The sequence below is a fragment of the Opisthocomus hoazin genome, chromosome 19, assembly GCF_030867145.1.
Source record: "Opisthocomus hoazin isolate bOpiHoa1 chromosome 19, bOpiHoa1.hap1, whole genome shotgun sequence".
NCBI classification, from domain to species: Eukaryota; Metazoa; Chordata; class Aves; order Opisthocomiformes; family Opisthocomidae; genus Opisthocomus; species Opisthocomus hoazin.
The window spans coordinates 11,508,674-11,532,954 of NC_134432.1; the positions used below are offsets into that span (position 1 = coordinate 11,508,674).

General features: G+C 44.5%; 1 protein-coding gene across 19 annotated transcripts in view; it reads right to left on the reverse strand.

Annotated features, from left to right (window-relative positions):
- DNM1 (dynamin 1) overlaps window positions 1–23,572 on the reverse strand; it is a 68,978-nt gene extending 45,406 nt beyond the window's left edge. For all 19 annotated transcript variants that reach the window (XR_012765849.1, XR_012765850.1, XR_012765852.1 and 16 more), the window contains exon 1: window positions 23,238–23,572. Coding sequence is in view for 14 of the 19 variants with exons in the window: in XM_075439241.1 (XP_075295356.1) it covers window positions 23,238–23,398 (161 nt within the window). In the remaining 5 variants the exon portion in view is untranslated. The remainder of the gene's footprint in view (window positions 1–23,237) is intronic.
- Between the last annotated feature and the right edge of the window lie 709 nt (window positions 23,573–24,281).

The window sequence follows — 24,281 nt, forward strand, 5'->3', positions numbered from 1 at the left end:
CAAGGACTGGAGCAGTTTTGTTTCAGCTCCTGGTTTGGCCACTGATTTCCTACGTAATCCTATACAAGTTCTTCTCCACATTTCTCTCCTCAGCTATAAGAGTAATTCTCCATCTGTGGGGCTGTCAGAATCACTTGATACTATCTAGCTGAAGATGTCCTGGATCATTGCAAGGGGGTTGGACTAGATGACCTTTAAAAGGTCCCTTCCAACCCAAACTACTCTATGATTCTATCAAAAGCTGCAGAGTAGTCTCAAGTGAAGGGAGGGTAAGGAGGCATCCTAAAGTCTGTAACATCTCAAATAAAAATATCTCCTATAAGTTCCCAAATCTGGTGTAACGGGACCTCTGGTACAACTCCACCAGTTAAAATAAGACCATAACCCATTCTCATTATTTCAGACTTTTCAGAAGTTTTTCAGAAGTATAAAGAGTTAACCAGGGTTTGTCTTTCATTTGTTTTTCAAATAATACAGCTCTAGTTTTTCCATTCCAGTGGGATTAATCTTGGAATCTTTGAGGCATTGCATCATTCTAGCAGTTTCTGCTGTCTCAGCTCCATTCCTATAGATGTCTGTGGTCAATATGTGAAAAAGTCCTACCCTAGCATCAGTTTTTAGCATAACAAATCCATCTGAGCTGCACTGACTTATTTTGAACTTACTGTACCTGAGGAAAAGGTATCCTATTAGTATAGGTTCCCTTTCTAGCACTGAGATGACACTCTAGCTATTGATCTCCAGCTTGCAGTATCAGATCCTGCTTTACTGTAGGAACAGCACCACTTCCATTTACAAGAACAAGCCCTCTAGGAATTAAGATTCCACTCCTGTTGTGCTCAAAGTTTTCCTGAAGCTTTCTGCTTTGGCCAAGATCCTGACTTGTCTGCTGTCCTTGTCACAACTACAAAGCTAAAAACTCAGGACAAAGGTAGACGGAAAACCTTTGTAGCATCTGAGTTCCAGCATTATAAAAAAAGATCCAATTTACTGTGTTAACCAAGTAGTTCCCAGGCTATTCCAAGCAAAAAAATACTAAGACCTCATAGAAGACAAGATGACAAAGTCATTAGCCAAATGTAGTCACCTAAATCAACAATCTTAGTGCCACTTTAATTCTGAGTGAAAATATGTGCAATTTGATCCCTAATATCAGAAAATGAATGTGTGTTCTTATTCACAAACTACTGGGGGGTACATGCAGTTCAGCTTCTAAGTTTCTTCTACACTTGACTCCTATTGGGAGCTACAGCCAAAAACCTTTATTAAAAAAAACAATTGAGGCAGTATCACCCCATTGCATCTACATTGTTTCCTATCCTTTTATTCACCTTTTTTCTCTCTACAGTTTCTTGATCAAACTCCTTCCCCCTTCTGCTCCAGCTAAGCCTTTCAAATCATAACCACTAAAAAGTACAGATTAGTAAATTCTGAGGCAAGCTGGCCGAGCGCCAAGGAGAAGGCACTGTACAGGAGTCTTGCCTGCCCTCTTGCAGTAGGCATAATAAACTGCTTCTGTAGATAAACTACAACAGAGTGTGTGTGGCATGGACTATATGTCCAGCCCAGGTTTTGAGTCCACTTAGACACCAGTGGAAAGATCTACACACACACCTATAGCTCCAGAAAGAGTAGCACAAAGTGATGACATTAAGTCAGAATCAGGGAAATGACACGAGATAAGAACAACCACATGCCAGATGACTCGGGCAGACAAGAGCAGAAGGGTTAGATAAACTGGCTCATTCAATTCCAGCGCAGGAGATGTACAGTAGCAAGGCTAGGGGAGGAAACAGAAAGATAGAGTCAGCCTTCAGAGATAACGTGCTGTAAGGGTCCAAGTGCTAGAACGATGAGGGCAGCAGGGATTCCACCTGTAAGACAAGGTAGCCTCTAGTATGATATCAAAAGCAGCTTCATTACATGAATACACCACTCTGTGCCTGAAATATGTTATTCAATTAGGTTGAGGGCACCAACCTCGTTTTTCTCCTTCACTTTGTATTTTAAAAAACTGATAACTTTTTTTGTAACATGCAAGAGTTGCACATTTGATTTCCTATGCTTTTAAGCAGGAATATCACATTGTGCCACCTCTTCAGGCTAGGTTTCATCCAGAAAACACAGCAAAGTAGCAGCTAAACACAGACAGAAAAGATGTATTCAGAGAATACAAGCACTTAGTTTGCTTGTATCTTTTTGCTTAGCTATTGACTCAAAAGTCTTTATCAAGAGATTGAAGTATCAGCTCTAGCAATGCAATTCCAAGCATTTTACCAGAGTTGGAAAACTAGGCTCAGATTGGCTACATTCCGCCAGCTGTCAGTTACGGGAAGACTTATTTCTACATATTTTGCTCTCATCTTTCTTAACTACTGAGCCAGGTAAATTCTTCATCTGACCAGTGATAGATCTCCTCTTCTAAACAAACACAAGAACAATCAAGGATGCAAATCCTGATGGGTCTCAGGCTGAAAAAGTTCAGGTAGGGAAGTGACCCGAAAAGGCATTTATTGTTATATTTTGCTTTGCTCACTTCTGAAGTGCTTACACATGTTCTCAACTAGCTTCACAGCTACCTCAGGGCAAACCCAATCACATCATCCCTTCCAGTCTTATTTCTATTTTAGTATGCAGAGCTGCATTAAAGTACAGATTTGGGCTGAAAGCTGCATTAGTAATGCAATAGTAAAAAATGTTTGAGGGGTGGAAAACAGTCTGGCAGTTACTGTAGAGCAACATTCGGACAAAATCCAAACACACCGGAAACATGTTAAGGTAATCCTGATGTCATGCAACAGGACACTGGGGACTTGGGGTTTCCCTACTTTTTTAACTAAAAGCCAGACACTATACACCATGCATTAGGTATTTTGGAATCCTACAGAACAAAAACATGCTATTACTGACAGAAAAAGCATGTTTGCTCTATAAACAAGTTTCAGAGTTCATTTAATGACTTACACATTACAGAGAATTACAAGTTAAAGGTAACACGGACTAAATACATTTCCCCCTAGACTATTTATAAGATACAGGAGACTGACAAACTGCTTGTATAATTCAACATACACTGTATGGAAAGAGACAAAAATGTTGACAGATGCAGTCAAAAAAAAGTAGGACAGATACCCATATGAAAAGTTTGGGACTTCCTGAGGAGACACACACTGAAGCTTTCAGACAAGTTTCTTGTGTTTATTCATTGCTACTCCATTGAAGAAAACGTGACCATCTCCATTAAAAGAATGGAGTTGAATGAGCTGGTTTGCTGCAGTAGGGCCACATTTGTTCCTAAAGAACATACACAATTTGCTAGTAAAAAAAAGACCACTTGTTTACTCCTTCAGTCAAACACTTGATCTTGATCTCATGTTTTCTCGTTAAAAGAGATAGCTAGATCTTTGAAGGAGGAACCAGTCTTCCAGCATCATTGCGAACATTATGAGACCATTGTGCCTGGTTCACCTGCTTTGTTAGGATAAACGCTTTCAAACCTGATAAACACAAGAGAAAAGCGATTGCATGACCAAGTCTGTCCCTTCGTGCTTTGCTAGAAGTGGTTAGCTTACTGTTGTAGGTTTGTGCTCCAAGGCTTAGACTTCCCATAACAGTGGCATTTAATTCCAGCAATATAGCATCTGCCGGTAACCTGCCTATGATCTTGTAGCCATGACATTCAGTCCTAACAGCAAAGGAAGGTAACACAATAATGGCATCCCTACATATTGGCTCAAACTGCAACTGCTTCTCAATAGACACTCTTCCACTGCAAGCATGAGCAGAGCATTGTGCATTCCTTCCATCAAATTCAAGTGGAAAAGCACGTCTGCTGGCCATCTTTGCATTGCATATAGACATTGTCTATGCTTTTGCAGCTCACCACTTTGATAAGAGGCCCCCTGAGGCTTGTCAAAGATCACTATGTAGTACTGACAAAGAACTTTAATTTCAGCTATAAACACACCCATGAGAGGAGACTGCATTAATGCAGATCTTCAAAAGAGATCTAACAGAAACATGTTCTTTTTGCTCATATGTTCTAGAAAACTTAATATGGCTGAACAAGAAGGCTTAGTACAATCCTTTATGTGGCACTACAAATGCACTTTTACAAACCCACCTCTTAACCGAGCAAGAACTCAATTTCAGAATAGAAAGATACATACAAAATACACACAGAGTGAAACCCAAGAACATGTCCGTTCACAGGACTGGCAGCTAGGACTCCAGGACAATAAAATCGATTTTGTCCCTGGTTTACTGAGCCTCATGAGTAAGTTACTCTTTGTACCTTAGAATTAAAACAGTTTTGCACTCTCTCCTCCACTGGTAATCTGTATTTCTGACTTTGAATAAAACCTTTTTTCATGCATGATTTTAGTCTTCACTGAAGTTGCAACAAAAGTTATTGGCAGTCACCAACAGAACCGAGTCCACAGTACCGTCTGTTATTCTAAATGGAAGACAGACCAAGCAGTCCTACCACCACTTACTCTCCCTCCCCCCTGGGAAGCTGGAAGGCTTGCAAAGCTGTTCGTACAGAGCTTTGAAATACGAATCTAGGCCTAGTCTAGATATACCAATACAGCATCCTTGCAGTTTACTGCTTGTTAGCCCTTTGAGATTTTTGGATTAGGATGCACTAGAGAAGGTAAAGCCTCAATTAAAAAGCCAAAACAGCAGCTTATGAAAACATAAAAGTAGTTCCAAAGAACAGAAGAGTGAACATCACCATCTGATCATTTAATTTCAATTTGATTTCTTATTAAACATCTACAGACAAATAGGGTATTGAGGGATGAGATTAATTCCCAGTTTGGAATATATTAATTTCAGAAAATTAAGATTCACACAGCCTCCACAATTTCACATTACTATTTTGGGGTTGTTTTTTTTCTTAAATCCAGTATTTATTTCTTGTGTTTTGGTGGTGCCTAGGGACAGCAACTCAATCAGAACTGCACTGCACAATGCACTGCGCCAATACACAGCAAGACATATAATTCCTGCCCCTATGGATTTTACTATCTGGTCACACAGTTCAGACCTACTTCCGCTTAAGCTTAGAACTATCTTCATTTCATCTGAAAAGTCTTACAGTTGATCATTCATCATTCAGACACATCCCAATCAAGAGCTCTTCATCAACTCATTCTGGCACAATGCAGTACAAGAATCCCGAGACAATCCAGGGGTATCAGTACCTTTGACATACGACTCTTCTGATCATTGCACTGATCGGCAACATTCACATCATCTTCATACAGGCTGCATTTTAAGAACGGCTTATAAATCTCTCTGAACAGCACTTGGCCTCACAGCACAACAGCTATGTTTTCAAACATATTCCTACTCCAGCACGTGTGTCAAACGAATCCTTAAAACACAGGCTTACACCTATGCAAACATCATTCACAGAATACCTGCAAGGCTATAAATATTTACTATTCATCTTATTGACTGCTAAAACAAACACCTCAGAAATGGTAGCAGCTTTCCACTTCTTAGACACTAACTCAAGGCTGGTGCTCCTTCGTAGCAGACATCATCTAGTTCTACCAGAAGGTAGAAGGCTGATGCAGGAACTGCCCTTGCGAGCACCTTTCCGGGCTGATCCTTCAAGTGACACGCAAGTACATTCATAAGGAGTTCCATAACTCATACGTGGGGCAAGAACAAGGACAAATTTGTTCTTTCCTCTGCCACCCAGTGGGTTAACAAGAGGGCTGCATTACAGATTTAGACTTTCCTTTCCTGCTGCCTTTGTGGCCTCTACGAGCTCTTATCTTCCCTGAACCAAAGCGCTTCTCAAACAAAGCCAGACAGGCCAATATGAACAGCAAGCATTTAAAAGCAGGTGCATTATGAACAAAAGCACCCATCAACCCACTATTCTAACTGGTTTTCTCTGCCCTTAGCCGTCATCTTCCTTTCATGCTGCATCATGTGAACTTAGACACCAGTCCTACAATCTTATAATCACATAGTAAGTCTCATTCCTAGGTAGCCACCTTTTTTTTTTTCCATTAAGGTTAGCATTTTCAGATTCAGAAGTTTAAGCCAGAGGACACATGTTATTTATCTGCCAATCTCCACAGCACCACAGTGCACCTACCCTTGACCCACAGTGAAAGAGAGCAATTCCATATGCACTTGGTATGATATAATTTCTTAGGGTACAATTGGTACTGGTGACACAATGGATACATATGGAAATAAAGATCTATTGTAAGTACACCACATTCCAGCATACTGGCAATATTATTGTGCACAATGATTCATTATTCAATAATACAATTGAGAAAAATAAAGACAGGCAATAGTTCACAAGTGTCATCATAATATACATATTACCAGAAACAAAAAATAAAGATAAGGTTTCCCACTGCCTTGAGTTCCTATTTACAGTAGTGCAAAGAGAGGTTGACACTATTGTGCTGACATGGAACACTTACAATTGCTTTGTTAAGTAGTTCTAGCACTGACACAGCATCTCCAGCACCTAGCCATTTCTCCTCATACAGCTCTCCAGATGAGTAACCAAGGGGGGGACAAGCAGACCCCTTTTCAAGTTTGGGAGTTTGCTGTACATAAGGTGAGTTCCCGGAGACTCTCTTATAAACTTCACAGGTGCTGTCCGAGCAGGGCAAAGCACAAATGCTAGAATAAGCTGGACCCATTTATAACATACTACTCAACAGTATGCAAACAAGAGTCAGAGGGGATAGGTAACGAACCAGAAAGTAACCTGTGAAGTTTGCACCTGGAGTTCTTCTATTCCCTTGCACAGCATTGCAGTTGATACCAGTACAGGTCCCCAGAAAGCGAGAGGGGTCTTCTGTCTGAGATGACTTTATTAAGATTTTATGCAGAGACTGAGACACTGTGGTCTTCAAACACAAAAGGACAGCAACTATGCTAATTCACTGTAAAAAAAAAAGTGTAGAAACAGGTTGCATTACATGTTCACACACACATACTGCTTCCAGAATTGACATTCTAATTCTCACCACAAGAACAACCTTTCTGTTTTGCTACCTCTGCCCCTTTGACAACTGACGAGGACATGCGGTGTTCTGGAGCTTTCCAACATCTTTTTCCCATGCTGTGCTCTCACTTTATTCGAAGAATAAGAAAAAAAGTAGTGTATTTGTAGAGTTAACATATATGAAGTAAATAAAGCCACACAAGAAAACTACATTTACTGCAAAAGGCAACATTTCAAAAGCCATGACGACTCCACATCACAGGCTTTGCCAAAAAGAGAGGAAACCTCTCAGGAACCTGCCCTTCCAAGACAATCCACCTCCATAGAAAACTGGCTGTTTGAAAGCCTACATACAGTAAGTCTGGTGAGTCAAATCCAGCTCCTCGTGAACAAGCATAATGGTGGGGTTTGTTTCACTGATGTTTGGGACTAAATTATGTGCCATGGAGAGACAGCAGCTGAATGAGCTTCCATCTCAGCCATAAGACTTGTCTTATCATGGGACGCAGCACAATTACTTGGCCACTGATCTAGAGACACAGAGGTGACAGTCTCCAGTACTGTTCCCTGTGTCACCTTCTTGGCAATTTTAGGTGGAGCATAGGTCTTCTCTTTCCTACAGAGCAGGATATAGCCTTTTGTTACTGAAACATGTTGTCATAATTATGTGCTCTTGTAGGTCTCTGGGAGGACGCACGTGTCTTGAACATCAAAAATGTGTTTCCCTCACTCAGAACAAATTTGTCAAGGCAAGTGTGGGCTGAGGGAGCTCAGACAACTAGAGAGGGGACAGGCCCTGTGCAATGTTCTCTTGCATCACTGACACTTCAGCCTGCAACACCTTATAAACACTGCTAAAGCAAAAAGGAAAGTGCATACCAATTTTTACAGGAACGCTTGCTTAGAAACAGCTCTCTCCCCTACCTCTCCCAGAATGCACTAAATTGCTTCCAGAGTGCACTAAATTCTGCTTTTCTGGCTTATCTCTGACTGCACAGACTGCTTCCCTGGAGTCACTGCAGTCACTGCCTATCTCTCCTCTCTACAGCTCACTCATCCCTCCTCCTGCACATGCCGCTATGCAGGTCTCGAAGCAGTTGGGTAAGATAAAGAGTCTCTCTATTGTTTATTTTTATTTGAATCCTTTGGGCTGATTTTTCGGTTTCACACTCCACTAGCTTCAGGGTACATCAAAATCTGGAAGACAGTTGTATGCATTATGCCAAGTCATGGCTGCACTAGAGCCTCCGTGCACAAATTAATCTGACACAGAACTACAGAGCTTCATGGCCGTACTGCTTCCACAGGGCAAGAAACATCCAAGGAGGTCACAAGCATTCTTACACTTTAGGTACTACACTTCTATTCAATGGCCTGGGGGCCTGCCAGCCCGCAGAGAAAACTCGTACAGCCAAGAGCTTGCCCCAGGGATTTCTGCTGCTGTATGTCTACAGTAATTCCAAGGAAGACAGTATACCCTAGCTTTATGCCTGGTAGACCTTACAGCAGGATCTGGCCTGACTTTTGAGGTGCACTATGTATATATTGTTAGATGACCTCAAAGTAAGCCAGAGATGTTGCTACATTCTTCTGATGCACCCTTGAAAACCCATATCCAAGGGTTACCACATCCAATCAACTCACTGGCTGCGTTACAAAGCATGAAGCAAGAATTTCTGGTAAATCTGCACTCCATCCCCTCAGTTTACATAAAAAGTACTAAAGTCCCTATATACAGTTAGGGGAGACAGAAGCCAAGCAAATAGAATTTTTCTCTATTAGAGAGGAATTAGGGAGGGGAAGAAGAGAACAGACAAGGGAATAGCTTGGAAAGATGCTCAAACACACACACAGAGGCTTTGCCGTTTTTGACAGTTTTCCATGGTCTGCTTTCCTTCTACCTAGAAATCTAAGCTTTCCCTCTCAGAGTCATTGCTGGAGCCTAGAGAGGCAAGTACCTTTAGGAAATGGGAGTCTGGAATACACAGGTGTTGATCAGCCCCTTTTGAAGGATCAGCACTAGGATCTTGCACAGAGGCACAGGATCTATTCAAACAGACTCAGTACTACAGAATACTAGGAATATATGCATTTTAGTAAGTACGGTTCTTATTTGAACCTGTTGATGGAGGCTTATACTCATGCTTTGATTCCTTCACTGGTTTTATGATATTAACTTCCATTTTAGAAAAAAATTTTCTAAATCATCACCCCCAATCACAAGACTTCAGGTCCTGGGACTTTCTGAAAGCAGTATACCAAATATAACAGGACATACCATAAATTTCATCAGCAAGAAACATTTGAAGCCTGTCTCAAAGATTTCAGCTTCCCCTAGTCCTTGCAGATACCACAAACAGTTCTCAGCTCTTGCCTATAAGGCGTGCCAAAGTACCAGCCCAGTTCATCACCTTAGCCATCCTAACTGAAAAGTCTGAGCAGGATACCGAGTCTCAGCTGCCTGTGCTGTAAGGCAGGCCTCCTTTCTGGCTACGAGTGACCAAGGTTAAATTCTTTGCTTGTAAGTGCCATGGAGGGCTGTGACCCTGGGAATCCTGGCACACGATGACAGTGCCTTGTGTCATCCCTGCTGAGGAAGCCTGCAATGGGAGCAGATTGGATCCACGTGCTTCTCTCCGTAGTTGTGATCACTGACTAGATAGATAATCCCTTCATGGGCTGCTGCTCCACAACTGCAGTGCAGCAACCAATCCAATCCAAGATTCAGAACCAGGCCCAGGGGGATAATTCCCCTCCTACTTCCCTGCAACATGGTAAAATCACTTGTTTCCATAGAAACAAATCAGTTTGATGTCCACATAGCTCCTCAATGCTGTGCATCAACCCCAGGCTGCTGAGGATGAGATTTTAAACAAGTGTCTACAGCTATAGGTCAAGAGTCTACTGGAGAAACAAGAGGTACTCCTGGCATTCAAAACCAGCCATCTCATCCGAGATGTCGTTTGCTTCAGTTCATTTCTGCTGTGAGAGAATTCACCAGGAATATCCTTCCCCTCCTCCATTTTGAGGGTTGACTTATCTGTCAGGTCCCTCCCTGCTGTCTTCCTGCAGATGGGTTAGCCCAGAATATGTGAGGACGTAGAACACAGATGGGAAAGAAAAAGAGGGCACTGCAATACCTCAAACGCACTTGTGAGCCAATTTCCTCTTCGTATTTTTGCAGGTAAAAACTGCAAGGGGATTTTCTTGTTTGGAACCCTGCATTTTACTGTGGAGGATTATTTACTGAGTAGTATAGCCTACAGTGTATTGCCTGATCTCAAAAAGTCACTGCCCATTACAGCAAATGCCACGTTGACTTTAGGCTGCAGCACTGGGGAAGGGAAGAGTCTTGATAGAGTAGAAAATTGCAGCACTGCTGCTGTGCAGCTTTCTCCAGGATGTTTTGGGTAACAGAAAGTGAAGTCCTGGATCTTGCTTGCTGCCTTGGGATATTCAAGGTGAAGAGTAACACAGCACTGATTCTACATAACAGTATCAGGAACTCAAGGGAATACACAGCCTGGTGTATCCTGAATGGATGTGGCAGTAAGGATTACTTGTTTGGGGAAAACGCAGTTTTGATTTTCAGAATTACAATCCCAGGAGAAAGAAAACAGGGGTGGTTTCACTCTTAAAAAAAAACAAAACAAAAAACAAGCACAACACCAGAGCTGGGTAGCAATACTAGGATTCAGGGGAAAAGCAACCACAGCACTGGCTGCGCCCAGAGGCCTCCAGAGCCACAGGTATAAGAAATACATCATGCTAGTCCAGTATTCTCCAAAAGCCGTAAGACAGACCTTTCTGTCTGCCTTGCTGAATTTCCACCACCATAGCATGAAAACAAGTTTTCCTTTTGCTGCCTCCAAAGCATATATACCCTGGCAAAAAAATACCATGTAGATTTTATCTCCAGAATCTCCCTGCAACTTCCAGACAGTCTCAAAGAGGACAGTACCAGGCATCAATAACACCCTAGAGCATCAAATTAGGCCAGTCCTGATGGCAGTAGTGAAGAAACACAGGTTTTCATAGCCATAAAGGGAAACCTATGACCCAGCATCTTTGCTTGTCTCTTTTTCAAGCTGCGGTGATCTGTCATAATACTGCAGTAACGCTGCTCTGCTTTGGCACAAACAAATCTACTGACAAATTCTGGCTTTGCCATAACAGAGCGGTTGCAGCTCTGAAAAAATATGACCCGTACAGCACCCACATCTTGAGCTGAGAGAAAACAAAAGGACGAGCTATACACTAAAACTCTGGGACAGGAATGACTGATGGGAAAGCACAGCCACAGTAACACACTAAGATTAATGTATGGTAAGACTGATGAGCAACAGACTGACCCTGCTATTTCCCACTGCCAGTGTCTTAATCTGTCCTAGCTCTCTGGACTCAGCCTGCAGCTGAGTCTACACTAAAGGCTGTCCACCAGTAAAGGCTCTCCTGTGTTCAGGGACACCACTAGACTGTGCAGCAGTAACTAATATTCAAGCTGTTTGTCACACGGAGGCTCTGTATAAAAAAGGGTTTATCCCCCTTTTTGCCATTCTCTCCTTCAGAGAAGAAAACCAGGTACAATGGCAGACTCAAAGTTACCCAACGCTCATGGTAAGTATCATCTTAGATTTCCTGCAACACCCCCCCCCTCAACTCTGGAGGCCTGGTATTTGCTGCCAGACCTAAGAGAAGAACAAACGTAGCTCAAGGCACATTTCATCACTGCAGTATGACACTTCCTCCACTCCCAGACAGCACTGTGTGCTAGAAAAGGAAACAGTCTCCCCAGAGCCTGAATGCCATAAAGGGTACAGACAACTGAAAGAGTGCATTGGAAAAGGCAAAAATCGCTTTGATGAGCCCACTCATACAAACCCAAATGGAAGCTGTATGAGGAAAGCAGGCGTGGTATCTCAAGCCATGATGTGCTATTACGTGGCCAGACACGGGTGGCAGGTTTATAAAATTGCGTGCATGTACCCCAATAATTTATCTTGGGTCCGCAATAACACACAGAGTGTGCTGTGGATGGGGAGGTAGGCTGCTTCCCTTCCAACAGGCCGGACAGGATGGACCAAGTTCTGCGGGGCAACAGAAGTTCTGCCGCACCCGGGCATCCTGACCAAACTGTCCAAGGTGCATGGTTGTCATGCAGAGGGAATTTAAGAAGCCAGTTTACATCTCAGCTCTGCTTGGAGAAGTATGCAGGAACAGTGCCAAGCTCCTTGCTATGCACTGCACCTCTGCAGCTTCAGATATAATTAGGATCACCCTGGCTGGAAACATGGCGCAGAGGCACTGCTTCTTAAGCCCTTGAAAACCAGCAGACTGACTGCAAACACCTCTAGTGCAGAGCAAAGTCAGAGGCATTAAACTCTACTTCAAAAACTACACAAGACATCTCGATTTCAGACTATACCAGAATGAAAGTTGGATCAATAGTCCCAGAAGAGATGAGCTTTCAACCTCCTGGATGGTTCCAAGGTGTCTGCCAGAGTCTTTTTGATCAACCAGCAGGATCACATTTCTCACATCCCACAGAACCTTTTTCTCTGGTCAAGTTTGGGCAGCGACCATAGGAGGTGACAAAAAGGCAGGATTACACACAGATACACATCCACAGAATTTCTAAAGGATTCCCAGTCTTCATGTAAAATTTTTAGGGTTTAAATTCAAAAAGCAGAGCAGACTCAAAGTTGGTGTTGCCTATTAATGTGCACTCTGAATCTATAGCAAAACCATGGCACAGTGACCTGAACAAGCAGACCAGAGTCTTCTGGTCTTCCATTCCTTTCCCTATTTTCCACAAGTACAGGGTTTATTTAAATTCCTTCCCCTATACCCTCCCCCTACTCCTTCAAACCAATACATTGATTTCTAACAACATTTTCTTTTGCCTGCCCAGGTGTCCGGTTCGAGTTCAACTTTGTCCATACAGAAAACAGCAAAATATCAAGTGCTAATGCAGTGACTCACTTGTTCTTTTGCATTAAGTATTCTTTAAATATCATTCTTTCAATAGCCTACACAAATTAATTCAGGAAATGGACCTCCTTCTCTAAGATGAGTTTGGGGTGCCAGGTAGTTTGCAGGCTTGGAATAACAAACACATCTTGCATGAACAGGCATAAACAGAGAGCAAAGCCTAGGAACAGGAACATCAAATCAAAGCAGCACAGCCCAGAGGGAAGAAGTATATTGCTATAATATACTCTGCCGAGAGCTGCACCAATGTAGGAGAGGTGACTCAAGTTTCGGCACTGGAGCTGCAGCATCAGCTCTGCTGTGTGACATGTCATGCACCAACCCCTGAGGCTATTCCGTATTTTGGTACGTGCCAGTCCCCTCCTTACCTCTAGCTGTAACCCCACTGTGACAGATCTCCTCTCAAGGCCACCACCACACCCGGGCAATTCCCAGCTATTCATAGAGGAGCTTCTATTAAAAGTAAAAGCACAATCAGCTTAAGAAATAGCCAGAGATTACTCAAGAGATCACAGCAGCCAGAGAGAAAACCTAACATGTATTAGAATCAAGGGGCCCCTCCTGACCCAGAGCAGTGCAAGTTCAGTGTAAATCATACGCAACTCAGTGGAATTAAATATCAGCATAAAAACTGTGAGGGTTAGAGCTTTGTTTTTTATTGGCTTAATTCTGAACTAACAGGTCATTAGGTGTATTCCCCTGCTGACAGAGAATTCTTCCTGTGCTGGCAGGCAGGTGGCAAATGGACAGTTATTTTCATTGTAAGCCCCTGCTTGTAGAGGTTTATAGTTACTTGGATGAGGAAGAGCTCTCACAGCTGAAACAGCCTGTTAATTTGTTGTCAGAGCCCTAAGCCAGATACTACATAACTTACTCTGCCTTTACACATGCAAGAGTGGCAGGCAGGCAAAGAGGAGGAACTGAATAAAGACTTAAAGATTTTTGCCTTTAGGTACCTCCTTCCATGTTCTAAGAAATTCAGCACAGCCACCCCCGTCCCTGAATCTCCATTCTCAAAAAAAAGCAGAAATAATAGTTTTTCCTAGTGTTCTCCAGGGTAAGTTAGCTCTGCCGTAAAAACATTTGCAGATGTTGAGAACTGACTACTCAGCATCTCTGTAGACTTCTGCCTATTGATGCTTTGAGAAATGGTCTAAATGTAGCTGAAAAACTACTCTGAAATACAGCTGCAGTTTATGCTCAGCTTTACAGTAACACTACCCTGGCTCTTCAGCCAAAATCCACAGCAGTATCAGTTTAATAGCAGCTATGTCCTCTCTCAGGCATCCCATATATTGCATTGGCCACACTTACATCAAGGCTGTCTCACAGCCACAAAATGACAGCCCTAGCACAGTCAGACAGGATCCCACCAATTCTCATGTTGGTTATGGTAGCATTAACTCTTCAACACAGCTGCAACAATGCAACCGAAAGCCATAAGAAACAGGAAGGGGACTGTGAGGCAATATATTATTAAAATAGTATTTTCACCCCAAGAGACTCAAGTTCAATTCCCATTTCAGTCACAAGCAAGGAACTGGGTTTATTCCAAACCTCATTTTGTACAATTTCTTGTTCATTGTGACTGCAACAGTTTTAGCAGAGCTTATAGTTTTGGGACTAAGTCCTGATTTTTAGGAAGGAAGGAGCTGACAATGCAGGTCTTAGAATTTTGGGATTCTTTAGACTTGTCTCCAAGAGCACTTAGGGAAATTGCATCTTTTAAAGAAAAAAAAGTAGCCTCAAACATCCATGTTAGAAATGGATGTTCTCAATACAAAAGCTATACTGCTCTTCTGTTAGCTTAATTGCTGTGTCCATGGCTCTAAGAAAAGCCACACAAGTCACAAGACTTGCGGAAAAGTGGCAGAAGCTGGCGAGTTTGCTTCCAGTCAGCACGACACAGCTTGAGGAGCTTGCATAACGTCTGCTTCCAAGATGCTTCCAAGATGCTTCCAAAAGCACGTTATGCTGAACTGCAAGAAGCTACTGACCAGGGACTGAAACACCATCTCACTTCCATTTGGCCATGGCTGGGTCTGCCAAACTTTTCAGAGCATCTACCACAGCAGAGAACAATCAGAGACACTGTTAGTTTTCAGACTCAGGGCTCATTCTTCCCGTACTGTGTCTTAAAGGGAAGAAAAACACAGTTATCTATGAGAGTCAGCACCAGCCTAGGAGCTGTGAGAGGCTCGAAGGTCACACAGGAAGCAACTGTCAGCAACTGAATTGTCCTGTCTCCCCATCTATACAAGACAGCTTAAGAAAAATCAGAGTCACTTTATATTCAGTTGTTATTATTCACTAATAGGACAGTGAAAGCAAAAAGCTGGACTTTGGTACAAAGTATCAACGAGTCACCTGGAATAACTGTTTAAATATCTAACATTAAATTGTGCTCTCAGTTGCCAGCCACAATGTCTTGATGTATACTCTTGCCTGCTCCTCAGTAAACATCAAAATATTGTCTCAGTCCTCCCTCCACAGCCGCCCCAATATTTGTAGTAGTCAGGCCTAAGCAAGGCATCCAATACTCATGACTAAACTCCATCTGAGGTCACTCAAAAATAAGCGTGATGCATGCTTTAGAAGGATCATGGATAAATGACAAACAGCTTTTTTGAGCTTTTCAGAACTGACTGCTTGCAGTCTGACCACCTCCAGGCCTGACCAGACCATCTGAGTGTTTAAAGTCACTAGGGACAAAACCCTGGGCTCAGTCCTTTACAGGGCTGCTTTACCCATCCCTGCTCTGAAAGACTGTGCTCAAGAATATCAGTGCTACCAGCCCATCTAGTGCAGCCTCTCCTCTCCCAGTGCTTCCTGAGAATACCCCAACCCCTCAGACCCAGTATCTGATCTCTGCCAGCAGCCAAAGGCAGCTGTATCAGTCCCAACCTCTACACAGAGCAGACCTAAGCAACCAGCAGCACTGGGCACTGATGCTGCAGGAGCAGCTAAAGCTCCTGGCACACCACTTCTGGAGAGAAGGCAGGTATTTCAAAGGGCTCAGGAAGACATTGCTGTAACACCCTGACAGAGTTTTAAATTATTGTTAGGAAAAATACTTCCCTACTTTATGGTTAACCTTTTCTAGTGTTACTTCAAATGTCCATTAATGACATTAACAGAGACCAACAGCCTCACCTTTCTACAGATGGAGAAAGGTGTAAGAAGTTAGTCACACAAGAATTTATTTTCAGAGCCGAGAACAGAACTCTGCCTCAAGACTGAACATGTCCATCTGCCTGTTATCAGAGACAATATGCCTTTACCTTGAGCTTTCACTCTCTATCAGGTTGTGCAGAACTGGGTCTGAGATCAGGAAAAGAAAATTTCAAGTGGAATGAGAAACTGCCCCACGAGCAAGCTATTTTCCCACCATGCATGACTTGTGTTTTTTTTTTGGACCAGATTTAGTCTTAGCTCTCCTCCCATCTAGCAGTACTCTGACTCATGTGGTTACAGATCTGTGAGTCCAAGAAGGAAAGTATTACACCCAAAGTTTTTTTGGGTGTTTTTTTAGAGGCATATCAAGGAAGTAGGTTTACCCTGCGTATTACCAGTAAATTTCCTTTCACAGATGCCACCTCAAAATCAGTTTTACATTTGGCGTATAAGCTGAACACCATACGCTTCTAGGTGACTGCCTGCCACCCTTTCAGCAAATCTTCTGGTTTTGCCACTCAAATGCACTGCCTGAAACAAAGATCCAAGTATTGGCTTACATCAGTGGAGCACACATGGGTTTGCTCTTGTCTAATAAATGCGCTGCTCAAGGCATCATAATGAGTTTCACCCCAGCAGCCAGAACACAGCTAGAAGTGTTTTCTTGATTAACTTATGCTGTCATCTTCTTCCATTTCTCCTCAAAAAGGTTCATCTTAAAGATGCTAAAAAAATCCTTACTCAGAAGAATTTTAATCACACTTGTACAGACAGGCTCAAACTTGAAGTTAAGTGCAAATCAGGTACATTCAGTAATTCACCAGATCGGGAAAGGGATTAGCTTCCTGCCTTAGAAATACATTTTCAGAAGCTGCCTCAGATAAGAGGTGCTGCAGACAGACTCCCACACCTTCTATTTAAGTCTAGCTGAGTTCTGCCTGCTTAGAGCATCTGGAGAAGTCAGGTTCAAGGACTTGACTTGGCATCCCCAGCTAGGTATTGAACTACGGCTTCTGAAAACAATCAGTAGCCTTTAAAAACAGCAGACTGTCTTTGCTTTGTCTTTTTTTTCTTTTCACTATATGAAAAGTTACAAGCATGTGGAGTTTTGAAAAACAGTAATAGCTGACAGTTTTAGCATACGGGAATGCTTTTGGGAACTTCCAATACAGCCCTGTATCTGAGCACACTGTTTATAGAGCAAACACACAAAAAAGCCACAATATTTACCTATCTCAAAGTACAGCAAGGACTAATGGAAGCTCAGGCTGCTCTAAGATTCCCAACGTGGAATTATCATGGTAACATAGAAGAGTCCACTCTAGCAAAGGCAGCTTCCTCTTGATCAGCCAGCTATCAGATGATGAATTCCAGCAATGACAGGGCAACCTGTCATTTTCACACACCAGTAGGTCCAGGCAAGCCCCCAACCTGCACAACACTGAGCATCAGCTCCAAACTGGAGATACAGTTGGTTTCCTTTCCCTGGGTAAATTCTGATACGATCCAAGACATGCCATAAGGACCTCTTCTCCTAGTGAATATCAGGCTAGCGGGCAGTTACCAGACATATGAGATCATCACTAAAGAGGTAAGCTGAAGAACACAGTCAGACAGCGAGATCTGCAGAGAACATCCAACTGCTGCAGGAAGCAGAAAAGATACTAAACTTCTGTTTATTTGAGCCAACCCCTGTAACATAAAAGCAAGTAGTCAGAGAACAAATACACACAGGCACTGCTGCTGCATCTACAAACATAGAGATTCATGCCTTCCCCCTCCCTTACAGCCATCCACATTGTTATGTTTTAACTTAATTATGTACCTCCTCCTAGCATTCCTCCTCCCACAAGCGTCTGCTCAGAGCTGTACAGATTTCTCTTAAGTTATTTTATCTTTCAGTCTGCTGTGACACATTATCCATTTCCCCCAGTGCTCCATATTTTCTTCCTTCCCCAATTAATCTGAGATGAAAATAGGTATTTTCTTCACTGAAGACCAAAGGCTTGCTGCCATTTGAAGGACTATCATTTGACCACAATTTATTTCTCTCAACAGCAGAATCCTACACCTGGCTCTTGCACCATCCTCTGCAACTCTAAATAAGTCAGTTCCCAAGCAATGCCGATGTCTTTAACCTGCAAATACACAACAGCATTTGGTCAGCTCACAGATGTATTTATCATACAACAATTAAGGGTTCATGACTTGCAATTACTCTGTCTGCCAGCACTCTGGCCATGTAAATGTATCTCAAAGCAGAACAAAAAAAAAAAAAAAAAAAAAAGAAGAATCACATTTAAGGACCCCTTTTGTGGCCAGAGCAGAGCAAGTTAGTGAGTATATCTTCTTGTTTGAATTTGCCGCTGAGGTATTGTATTGCTGTACTAGGTAATACTGAGCATCATTCTCAATCTATACACAACTTAGCTATGATTTTTAGACGGTTTAAACCCTTAGTTCTCTTTGTAGCACTCAAGCTCACAAAGCATGTACTACAGCAGTAGCCTGAGCAACTCAAAAGCACAAAGATCACTGACGGAACAGTTTTCCTGCAGTACCGGGACAGGTCAAGTATCTGCATCTCTCTATGCATCCTTCACTTCTAGAAATACTGCTGTTGGCCTTTGAAGGTGTTTTGCTGAAGAAGCTTCCCATAACAAAGTATTGTTATCAAAGTAGGCATTCCCTCATCATATCTTGGGGGTGTAAGCATTCCTCTCTAAATAGCTAAGGAAAGTTGAGACATGAAAGTATTAAGTTGCTCCTCAAAGTTATACCTGAAATCAAACTAAATCCTGTGGCTTCAAGATCTAGCTTTGCATTTTCAGTACGTGACAATGCAAGGCAAAGACACACTTGCAGCACATGTTACCTGGCCCTTGCCTGGTTTTGTCAATGCAATGACTGTAGCACAAGTAGCAAGCTTAATAGGTACCTACCTACCCTTACCACAGGCATTGCAATGCTGCGTCTTCCCTGCTCTTTTACCCAAGCTGAAATGTCAGTTTGCTAGGAGAGGCAAGGTTAGCCCAACACTGTTGAGTTTAGGTTCACACGTGCCTCCAGTTTCCTTCCAGGCAACATACAAACATCAGCTAATTCAGCATACACCTTCGGAGCCTGGTGACAGGCTGCTAAATGCCCCTATTTGGTTTGGGACATAAAAGCTCCTAAGCAAGGATGCTTTTGGGGTAATGTTCAGGTCTAGGGTCAAGCAAACCCTGAGTCACTTCCCACAACTTTGGCACTGCTTAGCTCTCTTCATCACAAACAAGATGGTTTCACCTCCATTCAAGTCCTTCCACCCACTGTTCCCAGTCCGTAGTCATTGCCTCCTCAGCAGCCCCCTTAAACCATATGTTCCCCAGAAGTCAGAGGTGTCTTGTTTTCTCCATGAAGAGCAATGCAGCCATCCTAGCAGGGCTGAGCAGCACACTGCCTTGGATCAGACAACAAAAAACACAAGGCACAGACATTTACGCTGCCATCTGAATGCAGCCCAGTGCTTTCAGTTTTTGCTGTTTGTAAAGCAGAGATAACAGTAATACTCCCACAAATCCAAAGATTTGTGTAACAGTGCTCCAAGATCTTAAGATTTAAAAAAAAAAAAAAAACAAACACACCTACATTTGTTATTTTCACATGGCAAAGTAAGAGTGGTATGAACATGGATGATTTTACAAACAGTTTTGTGGGCTGTCTTGTACATCCCTCATTCTTGGTCCTTTGGGCTCTCTCAAGTCAAATTAGAATGTACTACATGTTTTGATCTTTTTATCAGACCAATTCTGCTGCTACTGGTGCCTGCTCTAAGACCTTCTAATTTAAGAAAGGCGGCAGCAGGGAAGTAACAATACCATAAGAATGGACTAAATGACCCCTGAGGTCCTTTCCAACCTGAGTTATCCTACAAGCCTATAACCACACCAACAGGAAACACCTGGGACTGACCCGATTAACCTTCCTTCCAGTTCTGGGGCCCAGGATAAACTAGTCTACGAAGAGATGTATCACCTGTCTGGCTTCTACATGGCTTCTCTCCTCTCTTCAGTGATTTTAACACCATCAGTTGGTATTCAAGTCACCATGCTGAGTCTCCGGCAGCAAAAGCACACATAGCAGCCACATTGACATCTGGTATTATAAATACAGGCTCTGCACTGTTGGATAATCTGTTAACAGCAGAGTAAGTGACACTGGAAGAGTAATTAGCAGCAACTAGTCAGCCATCGCATTCAGAAGAGAAAAAAAATATTTGTTTGGCAAGACATGTAACTAAACATTGATTACAGTCAGCATCACTCCTCTGTGCTTTGATGTTTCCAGCACGTGTGGGATTCAGCACTACTGCAAGGTGCCAGCAGCAGTCCTAGCCTGAAGCCCTGCATCGCCACCGGCTAGGTCTGGCAGTGGGGTCAAGAGTGCTGCCCTGCTACATGAACATGCCTTGATGACAATTTGAGAGGAGCGCTGCAGGTACTGAGTGGGGAAACCAGTCCTGGCAGGGCCTCCAGCCCCTCATCTAAAGTGTCCCCATCAAGCACATCAGTCAGTACCAACTGCATCAGCATTTGTTCTTGCACAAATTTCCATTCACTCAGAAAATCATCAGCCCTCACATTCACTGTGCAGCAAGCAGCTGCTGAGCAATAGCTGCACCACCATCCCCGTATCAAGCTGGAGCAGTGACATATGTCATGTCCACACTACAGCAATAATTGTATTTGTACACAGTAGGCCTACACACAATTTCTTCTATGCCTATTCAGACAAGAAACCACCCCTATCACAACTATACTGAGGAGCCATGCTTATTCTGGACACTATTTCCATTGCTTCTTATCACGGTTTTGAATGCCCTCAACAGAAAGAAAAGAGACTATACCTTACAGCAGGGCCCCAACATTATTTTAACAGGATTAGGTTTTGCAGCATATACACATACATTCTGTGGTAAGATGTCTCATGTTACCAGTCTCTAAACTGGCCAGCACTCAAGGGTATCAAATGGAGAAAGACCTCTTCCCTTTGACGTATTTTCCATTTCCACTCCAATTATTTCCTCTAAATGCTTTTCTAGGCATGTCTCTCAGCTTCTACTCAGGGGACCCTTCATTATTTCATTTTCTAAAAGCCACAGTGCTATAACTTGCTGCCAGAGAGACAACTGATGGGACACAGTGAGGTCACAAGTTCTCCTGGGACCAGAGGTCATCAGAAGGAGACAGAAAACAATTTAATTCATTTGCTCTCAGCCAGGCAGATAAAATCCCCAGTTCTCAATTGGTGCCAGTGGAGACGCACCAAGGATTAGTATATCCCCCTTCTGTTTGCTCAGTCTAAAAGACAGGGTCAGCATACCTCGATAGACAGATTGTCCTTCGACAAACCCTCCTCTGGCCTGACAGCCATACATTATATATTACGCCACTGCAGCACTGGCTGCATAGATCCTCTAAAAAGGATTTACGAGGTTAGACTGCCAGTACTTCGAAAGCAAGAAAACAGCAGAGCCAACAGGTGAACCTGGTTTGCTCACATATTTCAGGAGACCCATTTTCCCCTTCTTAGAAAGCTACAGTACAGCAAGTTTTTCACCTTGGTGGTAGGAATCATTATTCTCTTATGTGCTTCTGGACAAACAAGTGGCTCCTGGTCTGTGACCTGGTGGCTCAGTAAAATGTGTTTCTGCAATGTCCTTCCCATGGCATCATTCCCAGCATCCCTAAGGGATCCTGCATGGACTGTTGGAAGTTAGCTAGAAAGGATCCCAAACTCTTTGAATGTGTATCTATATTGAAGGAAAAAAATAATCTTATTTTGACCATGCTTTCTTTGCACCAGATACAATCCCTGTGCCTTCTTCCCTGTACACACAGCACACCCTGCACTCACTGCTCAAGGCTACCCTTGCACAAACCCAGAATTTGGGGCTACTCACAGCTAAGCAAGCAATTAATTCATACACATCACAGACCCTTCCAACAGCAGAAAAGCTTTATAAGCCATTCAGCAGCAAACAGCTTAAAAGTGGGGGTGGGGGAACAACATTCAATAGCGACAGGACAAGCGGTAATGGCTTTAAACTAAAAGAGGGTAGATTTAGATTAGATGATATAAAAAGGAAATTCTTCACAACGAAGGTGGTGAGGCACTGACACAGGTTGCCCAGGGAAGTTGTGGATGCCCTCTCTGTGGAAGTGTTCAAGGCCAAGCTGGATGGGGCTTTGAGCAGCCCGGTCTAGTGGAAGGGGGTTGGAACGGGATGATCTATAAGGTCCCTTCCAGCCCAAACCAGTCTACAATTCTAATAGATGTTGTCACAAATGCAGTTTGCTGAAAGAGAAAAACCCACTCAACCATCTGAGCAGGTATCACAGCAGCTGCTGCTTTTAAGACTAGTCACCAGCAACCTGCATGCCCCTCACAGCATAAACAAAAACCCACCGTGATGACTAAAACCTGGATATCACCGAATGCAATCAACTAACGGGGACAGAAACAAGCTGAAGAACAACCCCCTCCCCAGGTGGTGTGTGTCTACGCTGGAGCGGATAACCAGGCAGCTCGGTCCGCAGTTTACTCAAGTTGCGGATGATGAACGCGAAGGTCACATGAAGGGAAGGCATCAGCACATTGCCCGTCACAAAATGGTAGCACCGGGGGATTTGAGCGCATAAGAGAGAGATAACCCCGTCCTTCCTATAGCCTCCCGCAGCTCCTGACATGGCATCCGCTATGGAGGACAGCGAGGCAGGGCTGCGGGGGGAGGACGGAGCAGATTAAACTTCAACATCCCCTCACCGCGACAACGTCCATCTCCCGGAGCCCCGCGGAGGGGGGACCCCGGCCCCGCACGGCGCAGGGGAGGGGAGGGGGCCGGTCCCGGGCATTTCAGCCCCCGCCGTTATGTAACGGGTGGGGAATGACACCGGTCCCCAGGTGCGGCAAAGACGGGGACCCCGCTGAGGAGATTCCCCCCCCCCCGGAGGCGGGGAGCCCTCCCTGCCCCGCAGCGCTGCCCCACTCCCGCGCCCCCCCGGCTAACCAGGGACCTCCCGCGCCCCCCCATCCTCACCTCCCGACGAAATTCTCCAGCACGGAGCTCTTGCCGGCGCTCTGCCCCCCCACCACGGCGATCTGCGGCAGGTCGAGGTTGGCGTTCTGCCCGATGGCGGCGAAGGCGTCCTGCAGCCGGTTGACCAGCGGGATGAGGTCCTCCATCCCGCGGTTCCCCATGGCTGCGCGGCACCGGCTCCTCGCACAGGCGAGCTCACGCTACTCCCTTCCCGCGCCCTCCCCGGCTCTCGCAGCCCGGCTCTCGCCGTCCCGGCCGGTGGGCACCAGCACCGACCCTCGCCCCGCTCGACGCCGCCGGCTCCCGCCCGGGCTCGGCTCGCCTCAGCCCGCCCCGCCGCGCCTGCAGACAGCCCTACGCCGCCGCCAGGGGGCCTTAAGAGCGCCAGGCGGCGCGGTGCATCCTGGGAGATGTAGTCCGGGCCCGGGGCGGGGGGGGCTTGACGCTGGGGTCGCCTGGCGGCAAAACCCTCCTGCACCCCCCCCGCCGAGGCCAAGGAGGCTTCGGGTCTGCGCCCAGAGACCCCGGGAACGGGTCAGCTCGCTCCCCGAAGCCAGAACAGCATAGACCGTGGGGGCCGTGTTGTGCCATGTGGCGGGTTGGCGCAGCAGTAGGGTCCGGTGTGGGCGTGCGGCCTGGTCAGCGTGGCCCAGTCAGTGCGTGTACCTGCCCAGTGCTGCTGCTGCACCGGTCCGTGAGGCTGTACCACTCGGTCACAGGCCCGGTAGGGTTCTGCCACGACATCCATGCCGCGCAGTCGATGTACAGGTACGGTTTAGCGGCTATACACGCGCAGTTTGGTCTTTACACCCGTAGAGTTCATCGATACGCCCATGCAGTTGGGTGACGGTACCCGTCAGGTTGGTTGACGTACCCATGTAGGAGGGCTTTGGGCCAGGACAGCATTTGTGGAAGCGGTAGAACACAAGAAATACTTGATATGATTAAACTGGAGGCTCGTAAAAGCACTACTGCGCTTCTCCTGCTCCATCTTCATTCAAACGTGGATGAAAAACTCATTAATTTCTGTTTATGGCTGCAAAA